Source organism: Schistocerca cancellata, chromosome 1 (assembly GCF_023864275.1).
Source record: "Schistocerca cancellata isolate TAMUIC-IGC-003103 chromosome 1, iqSchCanc2.1, whole genome shotgun sequence".
Classification (NCBI taxonomy): domain Eukaryota; kingdom Metazoa; phylum Arthropoda; class Insecta; order Orthoptera; family Acrididae; genus Schistocerca; species Schistocerca cancellata.
The window spans coordinates 321793384-321805909 of record NC_064626.1 but is presented as its reverse complement, the minus strand read 5'-3'; the positions used below and the strand labels follow the sequence as shown (position 1 = coordinate 321805909).

Below are 12526 nucleotides of genomic sequence, written 5' to 3'. Positions count from 1 at the left end.
GACTTACTTGGATTTTGCAGCCACTCTTCTTTACTGAATAGCTGGCTGCTGGAAACCCTCTTGACTTCTTCTCTGTCGAATAACACTAGGTACAGGAATTTTTAGACTCTTTCTACTTGTGAAATAAGTATACATACAAATTGATTTACAGTTAAAAGGAAGTTGACTTGGATACCATCTTTCTTAACATTAATCATAAAATGAGTCTTGCCTCTAACAAGGTTGCGTCAAAGAGTCTACAAGAGTACTTTTCAACTTTTCTTGTTTTAATAACAATAGTGAATGACACAATAAGCACAGAGCTGCATATAAACTCCATGGTTCTTCCTTACACTCTCACTAAAACATCTATGGAATGCCAAACAGGAACTTGTCGGTGCCATCCGACTGCTGCATCTACTCTCTTCCTGCGACAAATTTTAAACCTTCACACACAAACATGTGACATGCAGTAGGTAGGATTCTACCATCCCACACTCATATCCAGAATATCATGTGTTCGAAATGGTAGAAGGCGGAGTGAGTGGTTCTAGGATTTACACAGGAATTCTCGAATCGCTACATATCTCCCCCCCCCCCCCCCTCCCTAATTGAACACATTTTATACATAATCACTATGCAAATAATATCACTCATAATAACATTTCATATCTTAACAGTATACATTTCTTACATATGTTTATATACATATCTTTCCTTTCCATAACAATTCTCTGTCCTACCTTGAACAATCTTTCGCTTATTGTTTCTCTACTCTTTTCTTATTTTACTTTGTTATTAAGAGATGAGCATTTCCTTGTGGTTTTAGTCAGCTTTACTAATATGTAAAACTTGTGAGGACTCTTTCTTTATTCCCCCCCCCCCCCCCTTTCTTTAAAAAAAAAAAAATCATCAGATTTTCATGACACATGAGTAAAGTATTTTCTGTTCTTATCTTTTGTACTACCTTTATCTTAGTATGTACTATTTTCATTATTTGTAGCTTGGAGGAACTCTGGACGAAATGAAAGTGTTCTTTTCACTCTCATTTATTTCCACGAAACATAATAATGCTATTCGTTCATAGAATTCACACTTCCCAGAATAATCTATATAAACTTTGTGACTTTTGTCACAATACTGTTCCCGTCTCCTTGGATCAGCACCTATTCCTTGTGCTTGTGGGTTGACCTTATGAGAGCACTTCCTCTTTCCATTCTAGTAGGTACGTCCCTTACAAAACAATTTATACACTAATCTAGGCATTTTAGTATCGAAAAATGTATTTTAATTGTGCATATAAAGTCATATTTCAACAAATTTTAATAATAGGTCACATTTTGGCTAACTTTTTATATAATAGGTCATATTTATATCAACTTTTGCCAAAAACACATATACCATTTTTCTCGTATCTTACGGGACACACGAATAAGAAAATGAATATGTTGCTCACGAGACAATGTTTAATGTGCTATTATGAAAGATAAACAGATAAATTAGTAGACAGCTTTATTTCTCAAGACTGTAGCAGAAAATCGGTGTACCACAACAGTCGTTTCGTGAACATAAAACATTGTTGTGCAGAATCGACAATACGCTCTCAGAGCCAACAAAGGTGGCTTCTGCCGTAATAATCATCGCAGTCGCACAGGTGTTCCCAGTAACCAGTTTGAATAAGACCTATGCCTAAAGCAAAGTGCTCTGACAGCATGAAGTTGCGAGGATATGTTCGAGAATTTGGAGAGAAGTTCTTTAGTACTGATGGGAAAATATTATTTTGTAAACTGTGTGAAGTTAAAGTTAGTGCAGAAAAGTGCTTTAATGTGTAACAACACTGTAATACCGCTAAACACAGCAGCTGTGTGAAACAAAGTGCTGAAAATAGCAGCAGGCAAACGCTGTTGTTTGAACAGACAGGTCAATTGTCAACCGTGCAATCATTCTGCAAGGATTTGTGTGAGATGATGGTGTCCTGAAACATCCCATTGGAAAAGCTGAAGAATCCACACTTCAGACGATTCTTGAAGAAGTACACAACACATTCAGTTCCAGATGAATCTACACTGAGAAAGAACTATTTATCCGTGTCCTACAATGATGTGCTCAACAAAATACGAATTACTATTGCTTAGCAAAAGATCTGGCTGTCGATAGATGAAACTACTGACATTAGTGGGCGATGTATTGCAAATGTTGTTGTTGGTGTTCTAAAAGTTGATGGCCCTGGAGATATGTTTCTGCTAATGTGTGACGCTCTTGATAGAGTAAATAATTCAACGATTGCTATTTTGTTTGACAACTCTCTGTAGCTACTGTGGCCAGATGGTGTGAAAAGAGACAATGTCTTGCTGCTTGTAACAGATGGTGCTTCATATATGGCTAAAGCAGCCAAAGGGCTTCAAACTCTCTACCCCAGTATGGTGTACGCCACTTGCCTTGCACATGCTTTGCACAGAGTTGCCGAAGAGATGCGATCAAATTACCCTGATGGGGGAAAATTAATTTCCTGTGGCAAGAAAATCTATGTGAAGGCTCCGCTGCGGGTGCAGAAATTCGAGGAACAAGCACCTTCAACGCCCCTCCCACCTAAACCTGTTCCTACACGATGGGGTTCTCGGCTTAATGCTGCCAAGTATTACTGCACCAACTACACCCAAATAAAGACAACCTTCTGTGAGCTTGATAGCGATGAATCAAGTGGTATCAAAATTGTGAAAGAAGTTTTTACAGATACATTGTCACGAAACTTGGCATACATCAACGCCAATTTTTCAGTGATATCAAAAGCCATCAAACAACTGGAAGCTGTTGGCACTCAGCTATGTGAGGCCCTGAGTATTATGCAACATATGCAGAGTGAGTTGGGTCGAGATTGTGGTCATGCGGCTGACAAAGTGAAAACCAAATTGCGAAGTGTTCTCCAACGGAATCCTGAATATTGTACACTGTGCAAAATTAGTGACAGTCTTTCAGGGAATGCCGCAACATTTGAAGGTACTGAAACAAAGCTGAACTCCAGTGACCTGGCTGCCTTAAAGTATGCTCCAGTGACATCTTGTGAAATGGAGAGGCGCTTTTCCAGGTACAAAACTATCCTCGGCGACAACCGTAGATTTTTGACTGACATACGGTATTAAATAATGTGAAACGCTGTAAATACTATGTAGAAATAAAAACATTGTTCTTTTTTGATAGATGATCTTTTCACTGTACTTCGTGTTTAGAAAATAAAACATTCAGACATTCAAAAAATAGGTGCAAATTAGCCACAAATCCTACAGAAAGAAAGAACTATACTTACAATATTTTGAGAAGTGGAATTTTGTATTACTTTATGGCGAATAAAAAATTAAATAAACAAACAAGAATGCTTTAAATAAACTTCTATTAAGTCATATTTTATTTTTTAAGGTCATATTTACGTAAGTTTTAGGTCATAAATGCTTACATATTTCACTGTTTATTAGGTGATTAAAATCCGGGCCCTACTAATTACTACTTTATAGTTGATAGTTATGTAAGAGCACCTCTACTTATGTAGATTCGATGTAGAACTGTCACAGCTTCCTACATATGTGTGCATATTTACATATGTACACGCGTTTTCCCTAAAACACCTGGCGGTTCTCACATTGTGACACTTCCGCTGGAGGTTTGAGTCCTCCCTCGGGCATGGGTGTGTGTGTGTGTGTGTGTGTGTGTGTGTGTGTGTGTGTGTGTGTGTGTGTGTGTTGTTCCCAGCATAAGTTAGTTTACAGTTTGGTTTCTTAGCAATTCACACATATATGAACATTTCTCACATCATGACAGGCTTCCTCTTATGTGACTTAATATTTGTGTAGAAGTGTCTATTTGTGTATATGTGGATGTGTGTTCGTGTAGTCTAATTCTTCAGCCTTCTTCTCTAAAGATAAGATTTAGGTTTTTAGTAACGATGAAAATAAGGAAGGACTTCAGCAATAGAAGTTTGTGAATACGGAAAGAGGGGAAAAAATAGATAGGTCCTCAAATGAAGTAAGAACGGAAAAAATAGATATGGATGCTACGATCGAAGAAGAGAAAGAAGATAACCCCAAAGACAGAAAACCCTTTCCACCCCCATTCCCTAGGATCCCTACCCCTCAGGTACTTGAGTGAGACACCAGAGGTGGTTTGGTGTTAAATTGTCTCTTATAGAACGTACTTGTCCCATTTTCACCCTTTGAGGTCCCCGAAGAAAATCCTTGCAACCCTAAGGAAAAGGCAAATGATGAAAAATCAGGCACATGAAAAATCAGGCACACTTGTTTGTGAGCATTGTTTGAAAGGTGTGATGTATGTTTTGTGTTATTCATTATTTATCTGTTCTTGTAAATCATGCTTTTAGCTTCAATACCCACCCCTTTCAAAATTTATTACAAATCCTCCCACCTATATCACATCTCATAAAAGGTATCAAATACTCTATACAAAATAGAAAATCTATACACTATGGTACAACAGTTGTTCAGCTAGTCACATCGTACTATATTTTCCAAAAATATAATACTCTATTTAGTTTATTTCGTCTAGATATCACTTTCTGTCTGTGATTTTCTTAAGTTGTTCTCTATTTCATAGTCATATCAGGTTTTCTAATCAATATGGTTACAGAATAGTTCTAGATTTTAAAGGAATTCGGTGCAGGAAACTGTTTGGAAAAAACACCAAAAACAACTCTGATTCAGACGGTCGTTACTCTGCTCGTTAACTCTGAATGTTAACGTCCCTGGGGGATATAAAATTTTACATCCTTCATATTGTGCCCCCCCCCCCTCCCCCCTTGTGTTAAATGTCAATCGAAATATTTCCTTATAGTACCCCAAGTATTATTATAATATTTTGGGCCCCACAGATCTGATATTAACTTTTCTTGAGCACTGGCAGACCAGTCCTTCTCCTTAAATTTCTTTTGAAAGTCTTCCCAAGAGGAAAAATTCTCAATATTTACTGTTCCCCATTCTGAGGCTTCGCCTAGAAGTTACCCCACAGCAAATTCGATCTTCTTGGAATCTCCCCAGTTTTTTTGCAAAGCTTGATTAAATCTTTTTAAGAAATGTGTTGGATGTAAATGTCCATCTGGCTTAAATTTAGGGATTTGTCTAGATAATCCTGAATTAGCTCCCCATTGCAAATCGGTCACCGCTTCACTAGTTAACACGACCTTAGGTGAAGTTACCCTTTTTTCTACTTTGTTTGGATAAGCTTAATTTCTCTCCACAGGTTGTCCATACCCTTCCTGGTATCATTAAGTTCGGAAGAAGGAATAGACAATATGTTCCCATATGTTACTCTCCCGGTAACCTTTCGATCTATAATTTCTCCAAGTTGTACCTCCAAACTAATTATGTGTATAATATCGGAGTTAGCTGTTTTCTCTTTGAAATTCCTTTCTACATTATCTACCTGTGTATTGACACCTTTAATTTGCAATTGAATAATTGGCATTAATTCATTATACTAGTCTAAACCCTCTTTCAAAGCTCTTACATCATTATATTTAATATTGTACATGTTTTCAAAAGATCTTAACTTTTCAATAAGTTCTGATTCTACATTATTACATTTGTTCTCGGTGTCAAGTTCTAACATTTTCTATAAATCTTGAAAATTGTCATTCTGTTTCTGACTAAGGTTAGTAGACATATGATTTATATGAGTGGTCAAAGAATTTGTCAACTCGTTCTTTAAATCTACTTTTAAATTCTCTGCTTTCGTACTTATGGTGTCAAATTCAGCCTTCAAAGCACCCATGCCTTCGCATAGATTACTAAATTCCTTGGTTTGAGAGTCAACTTTGGCATTTAACAAACCTAAATTTGTCGTTTGAGTATTTAATTGAGAATTTAATGATTTTAATGTAAGACTTTGATCTTTGATTAAATTTATCAACTCAGCCCAGTCAGGCACTTCTTTGCTAATGTTCATGGCTATAGCTCGGTCTTGAGTTTCCCCAACCTGTTGTATATCTTCCACACTTTTATATGCCTTAGCTCTTGTAAGCATTTAAAATTAACTTCAAATATAATAATTACACAATAACAATTCACTCAACGATATCTTATCTTACACCACTTCATACTAAAGTAATCAAGTTTTGTTTCACGCTCACCAGAGTAGAATTTTCGATTCTTAGGTGACCGAATGTGGAGGCAGGTCAGCACCGGTGAACAGCGGCTGGTGCCGGCGACGTCAGATGTATGTTGGTTTCTGCGTGTGTGTCCCCACGATGTGTGCGAGAGCTGTATACCCTCTGCACTTGATCTTCTTAGCTGAAGCATTCTATGCCTACTTCTTCTTAGACAAATACATCAAAATCTTCTGTGTACTTTCATAATTTGATTGAATCTGTGGTGTATATCGTTAACTCCATATGAACTCTCTCTTGATGGATGAACTGGTGACATCTGTTTGGTCCCTTGACCACCAGCCAACCATTCACCCAGTGATACACCTCTCACAGTTGACTGTGTGAATAATGATAGTGCCTGTACTTCCTCTAGAGGAGGCAGGATCCATTCCCAGCATATTCATTCACAGCAGCTTCCACTCCCTTGATGGGCAATTTCCAACTGCTTACAAATGTCATGTAGCTCATCCCATAAGTTTGTAGACTTCCATGGCCAGTGTCAATTTGAATAAAATCACTTTGGGTATTAGGCTGTGTCTTTATGAAACACAACTACTACTGAAATGCAGATATTTTGATCGAATTTGCAGTGGTCCTCTTCAGGTCCGTTAATTTCCCTGAAGAGAACTGCTGAAGAGTTGGTCAAAATCTCAACATTTTAGATGTTTAAGTCTTTCAAAATGATGCAACCTAATGCCCTAAATTATATCTTTCTTTATTCAAATCTCTCATGCCACGTTTTAGAACAGCATTCACAGTGGGACTACACGGTGGCTGGTGCAATGTTTTACAGAAAAATAAGAAATAACTTTAAAATAAGCTTGGTGATTCTTTATCCATTTATGTATCTATTAGGTTAATCCCCCCAATTTACAATTGATGCAGATAATATATATTCCTGTTGAACAGAAAACTAAATGTAACAACATATGTTAGTTACAGTATGTGCTACAGTAACTAAATCACAAATGCTGATTTACTACGAAAACCAAAAGCTCTCAAAAACGAATAATTATTCTTTCGAATATATGCTTTGTACTGTGCTACTACTGCCAAAATTCTATAAAACACAAATGTTGATTACAGCTAGTGCCATAGCTTGAAATGCATTTTTCCTGGCACTCAGTATATGAAAATACACAATACATCAAATTGCACAAGAGTTTTCATTCAGTTAACGTTTTTTGACCTGTGTTTTCGAGGCAGATTTATTTGATACATGATTTTACTTGGACGCAAAGGAAATAATGTAAGTCGGCTTATATCAGCTTACATACAAAAATAAAAGTAAATAAATGTGCTAATTGCATCAGTTTTGCTCTTACGTGGTTTTGTGACATCTTTTACACTAGTGTGTCAAAGATGAACAGTGTAATGTCAATATACATTGCAAAACCAACATAAAATGAGGGGCACAACAAAGCACATCTTCTTGGGGTGCTAAGAATGCAGTGTTTAGTATGTCATAGCACTTGGAATTGGGAGGAGCAGGATTCATATCCCCATTGAGCCGTCCAGACAGGTTTTCTATTGTTTCCTACATTGGTTAAGGTGAATGCCAGAATGGGTCCGAGCTTGTGTTATGTCTCGAACAACATTATCAGCAGGACACTAAATTCTAAGCTTCCTTCCCTTCATAGGTCTTACCAGGCTTTTGTTGTTTTCTTTAGTTATAGTTCAGGGTTAACACAAACAACAGTTAATTAGATGCTATTGAATTATCTACATCTATAATCATACTCTGAAAACCACTGTGAAGTTCATGGCAGAGAGTACTTTGCATTGTACCATGTGTTGCAGTTTCTTCCCATTCTGTTCACATATGGAATGACTTGTTAAATGCCTTTTTTTGCACTGTAGTTGGTCTTAATTTATTTTTGCGATTCCTGTAAGAGCGATAAGTAGGGACTATTATCACATTGCTAGATTTCCACTTAATTATGTTTCTTGACACTTTGTAAGTAGTTTTTTTGTGGGTTAGTTGGCATCTATTTTCAAGCATCTGCCAGGTCTGTTGTTTTCGGCATTCCTGTAGTGCTCTCACACAGGTCAAACAAATATGTCACAATTTATGCTGCCTTCTTTGTGTGCATTCAAAACCACACCCCACCCCCAATTGTATTATTTGGTATATCTTCCACACACTTGAGCAGCTTCTAGAATAGGTTGTGTGAGAGTTTTGTCAGCAATCTTCTTTGTAGAATATCCTACCAATTGGTGTTCTCTGAATATCATTAATTTTACCATTAGAGTAATGGCTGATATTGAGTTGCATTGATGTAATAATATTTGACATAATTACATAGGGCTGACCACAGTTATTGCCTCATTACATTGTTAATACTCACTAGCCACTTAACTTTGATTAGTTTTACCAATAAGTGTGTAAAGTAACTTGCCTCAAAAGGCTTCCGTAATATATCTGTCAAAATGCATTTTCCTACAGTGTGTAGAAAAAGTCTTCATACTGTAATGAACATCTCTTCCATATTCTTGTGGGCAGTAACACGAGGTGTTTCCAAATAATTCATCAGGTTTCACAAGACTATATTATGTACACGAATGAAGACAGAAAAGTAGGGTAAATTTTTACTTCCACATCAATACTTGGAAGTTTACCTTGATATCCTTTGTAAGTTTGCTGCTTCATGTGACTACCTATAAGCATCTCCCTGGTGCATGTAGCTCATCCATTAACAAAATGGTGATAAAACAACAAAAAAGGTATTTTTTGTTCCTTTAATCATATGCCATTCATGATTTTCATAACAGTGAGCTACCTCAATGATGTGATAGCAGTAAGGTGGCATACAGATCTCTCATAGCACCATTGGCCTTCAATGTCATGTCATCTCTCAACAGAGGTTTGTGAAGGACTGCACATATGTCTCCCCTTCCAGAAACTTTGGCCGAAATATTACAGTACGTAATAGCAGCAGTGAATGCATGAACCGTAGACATGCACGCAAAAGTATGAAGTCTTCATTAATGTGAAATCAGGTGAAACTTTTTGAAACATCCTATGCATCTGATCAAAATGCTGGATCTTAAACGGAAACTGTTATTAAGAAATATTGGTTGGAATTGTATTGTTCGCAGGTTGTGCATTTTGGAATGAATGAAAAGCTAGGAAATATAAGTTTTGACATGCCTCAACCGGGAGAGATGGTTTTGGAGAAGCCATATTCAGAGAAAACTGCTCAGCTGATTGATTCTGAGGTTCGTCAATTGATACAGAGCGCTTACGAACGTACAACTTCGTTACTTACTGATCATAAAGATGATGTCCGAAAGGTATGTTACTACCTGACAAACATTGGCACTAATAAATAATGATTTGCTCCAAAAACTTGTTAAAACTGATGAAATATATCTTTGCAACAGGTTGCAGAACGCTTGTTAAAAAAAGAAATTTTAAGTCGGGATGATATGATTGAATTGCTTGGGGCACGACCGTTCCCTGAAAAGTCAACATATGAAGAATTTGTTGAAGGAACGGGGTCATTTGAAGAAGACACGACTTTACCAGAGGGTCTTCGTGAATGGAATAAAAGCAGAGAGCAAGATGGAAATACTGACAGTGGAAAAAGTGAGGAAGATCTTAAGGGCAAAAGTACAGCAATGAAGATCAGTTCAGCATAAGATACTATGTAGAACTCGTCAAGGTAAGCTATTTTTTATATCATCATTTAACTTGGTTATGAATGATCTTTTAAAAGTAGTGTGACAGAATTACTGAAGTTAGCATGTATTTTGTAACAAACAGTTAATTTTTTTCACACTCAAGAATATTCTGTGCTTGCAGCTAGCACTTTTCTTCATTTCGCTTTTCCTTTAGGGAGCATGCCAACAGTTTTTGAAATGTTCTATGTTTTGAGGTAAGCCTTGAAGCTAGTCATTGTGATACAGGCACTGATGATGTATCTTAGAGGTGTTTTTTTCTCAGTTGGAACTAATGTCATATCTCCAGTAGAATTCAGTCTTTTATTTATAACATTAATTCTCTTAGAGTGTCTGAGATTTATTTTTATATTTTGCATCATGTGGTGGAACTGTTTTTGCTGAGCAAAATTCATTCACTGATTGGATGAGGAATGCACAGTGCTCGGGAGGCAGTACACTTTGCCAGTCAATCTTTGAGTGTGATCCTTGATTGCCAATTTACTTAGTACTATGGCATTGTTGTGAGTGAAATCAAAGCTTTCCTATTGCGGCATTCAGTTTTAAAATACTGAAAACCTTGCAATGAATTGTGGGTAGGCTGTTACATGAGACTGTAATTCATGATGAGGTAGGTTTATACTCTGGTCTGATGCTCACTTCTATTTTCTTTTTATGGGGTTACTTCTTTTACTAAGATTTATTCGGTATGGTGAATAGTGAAAGGTCTTGGTTAGTTCTATCCCAGTCCATAACAAAAAAAAAAGTTTTACTGTATTTGTTATTTGTAGCATTCCTTTAGTTTTGGTCCCTATTAGATATCCTTGTGTGAGGAACACAGACCCTAGATACACAGTTGAAAATAAAATTGCTTACCATAAAGTCCGCTACACTACAGCGAAAGGCATAATGCCAATTTTATTCTTAAAAATTTTTCTCTATTTCTTAATTCACCAACTTTTGTTCATGTTGATTTCTGTATTTATAAAGCAGACATTTCTCATGCGTTATTAAATCAGTTCATTAAGTCTGAAGTCTGTGTCCAGATTTAAAATGATTTTCCATGCAACACACTTCCATTTCCCAAGGCAGTATGCCACTACTTAGCCACCCTACTGTCAGAGCACAGTAAAATGTGGGTAAACCACCATTGATAACATATGAGAGATTTTTTTGGATGCTAACATTTAGATGATCAGATTATTTGATTATCTTTAGTAAGAAGGGGGGGGGGGGGGGTGAGAAAGTATTCAAAACTTTATGAATTGATGTAAGTTTCTATTTTGTTGTTTTTTTTCCTCCCACTTAGCTGCAGCTCCCTTCTTCAATACGTGTTTCTCTTGTATATTTCCACATTCCCAAAATGAGGGGACCATATGTGGTGTGGAACATGCCAAAAACATTAAATAACCAATACATTTAAAACTCTTGAGGTTAGTTGAATTTACTCCATAAATGAGTCATATTACATGTTTTCACACACTAAAAACTTTCTCTCGGTTTATAAAGTTACCTCAAAATATGATACCATATGACACAATACAGTAAGACTAAGCAAAGTAAACCAGTTTTTTTTTTCATACTGATATCTCCGTTGTTACCTATTCAAGAAAACATGATGTAATTAAGCAGTCGAAATTTATTCTGATCAAATCTCCCTTAAAATCACTATCAAATGTTGGTCACCCTAATTGTACTATATGCACAGAATAAATTAGCACCTTCCTGGGAATGGAGAAACAGATAGAAGTCTAATGATACGCGTTGTTTCCGTTGTCAATCATAGCAAGGAAACAGTACATCATGTTTCAACAACATTGCTTTGTAGTAGGTAGTGTGAATGTGAAATGGTGACTTCAGTGAGCTGGATGCTTTTACACATTCCCCCCACACTTGTTTGTGTGAAATCTGTTGATCTGGTTTAAATGAAAAGTATATGATGCATCAAGATAGTTTTGCCATCATTATGAAAAGCTGCTGTGTAAATAGTTATCTGAGACATTTGTAAAAATATGCTATCATTTCATATGTGAGACGAATGAGTACATTTCTACTAAAGCTTGTTGTTAAATATGGTTTGTTGCAGTACTAGTCGCTGGCACCCTCATAAGCGAGTGAACCTGACTCTTAGGATGCCTCTGCGAGTTACAGTTAATCAACATACCAAATTGCATTGTCTTCAAAGAGTGCCAGTTGATGAGCCAAACATAAGTGGAATTTCATCATCAGTAAACTGGTCTGAGCATTTTAAAAATGCTCTTTTTCTATGCCATTAGCATCAGTCTGCACATTTTATATATGTGTTGTATCTGTTAAAACTTTTTTATTTTATTTTTAATTGTTGCCAATTTAACTGAGGAATACTTTTGTAAAACATTGCTGAAGAATCTATGTATTCAAAATGTTTCTGAAATACAAATCAGTATTTATGATTCAGCAGAAATACAGAAGTATTTGTAAAGTTTGTGATCATTTTTGTATAAGTATTTTCATTGTTTAATCATTTTGTACATAAATGATTTTCTAGGATATCTTTTTTTCACATTTCAGTCCATTTTTGTAGGGTTTGTTGTTTTGTGACATTTCTAATATGTTATAATAGGTCCCATCATTTCCATTACTCAGATTTCAGAATCATTTTAGAAACAGGTTGTGTAGTTTGTATGTGGAGATATTGAATGTCAGACTTGTGTATTTATTTTGGTAGATAGTGCCAGTTACGTAGTATGTTGCAAA

At 36.3% G+C, this 12526-nt stretch overlaps 1 protein-coding gene across 1 annotated transcript in view; it reads left to right on the top strand.

Annotated features, from left to right (window-relative positions):
- LOC126173141 (AFG3-like protein 2) overlaps positions 1-12233 on the top strand; it is a 137135-nt gene extending 124902 nt beyond the window's left edge. The window contains exons 13-15 of the mRNA XM_049920933.1: positions 9230-9424; positions 9515-9795; positions 11877-12233. Coding sequence (XP_049776890.1) covers positions 9230-9424; positions 9515-9772 — 453 coding nt within the window. The 3' untranslated portion in view covers positions 9773-9795; positions 11877-12233. The remainder of the gene's footprint in view (positions 1-9229; positions 9425-9514; positions 9796-11876) is intronic.
- The last annotated feature ends 293 nt before the right edge of the window (positions 12234-12526 follow it).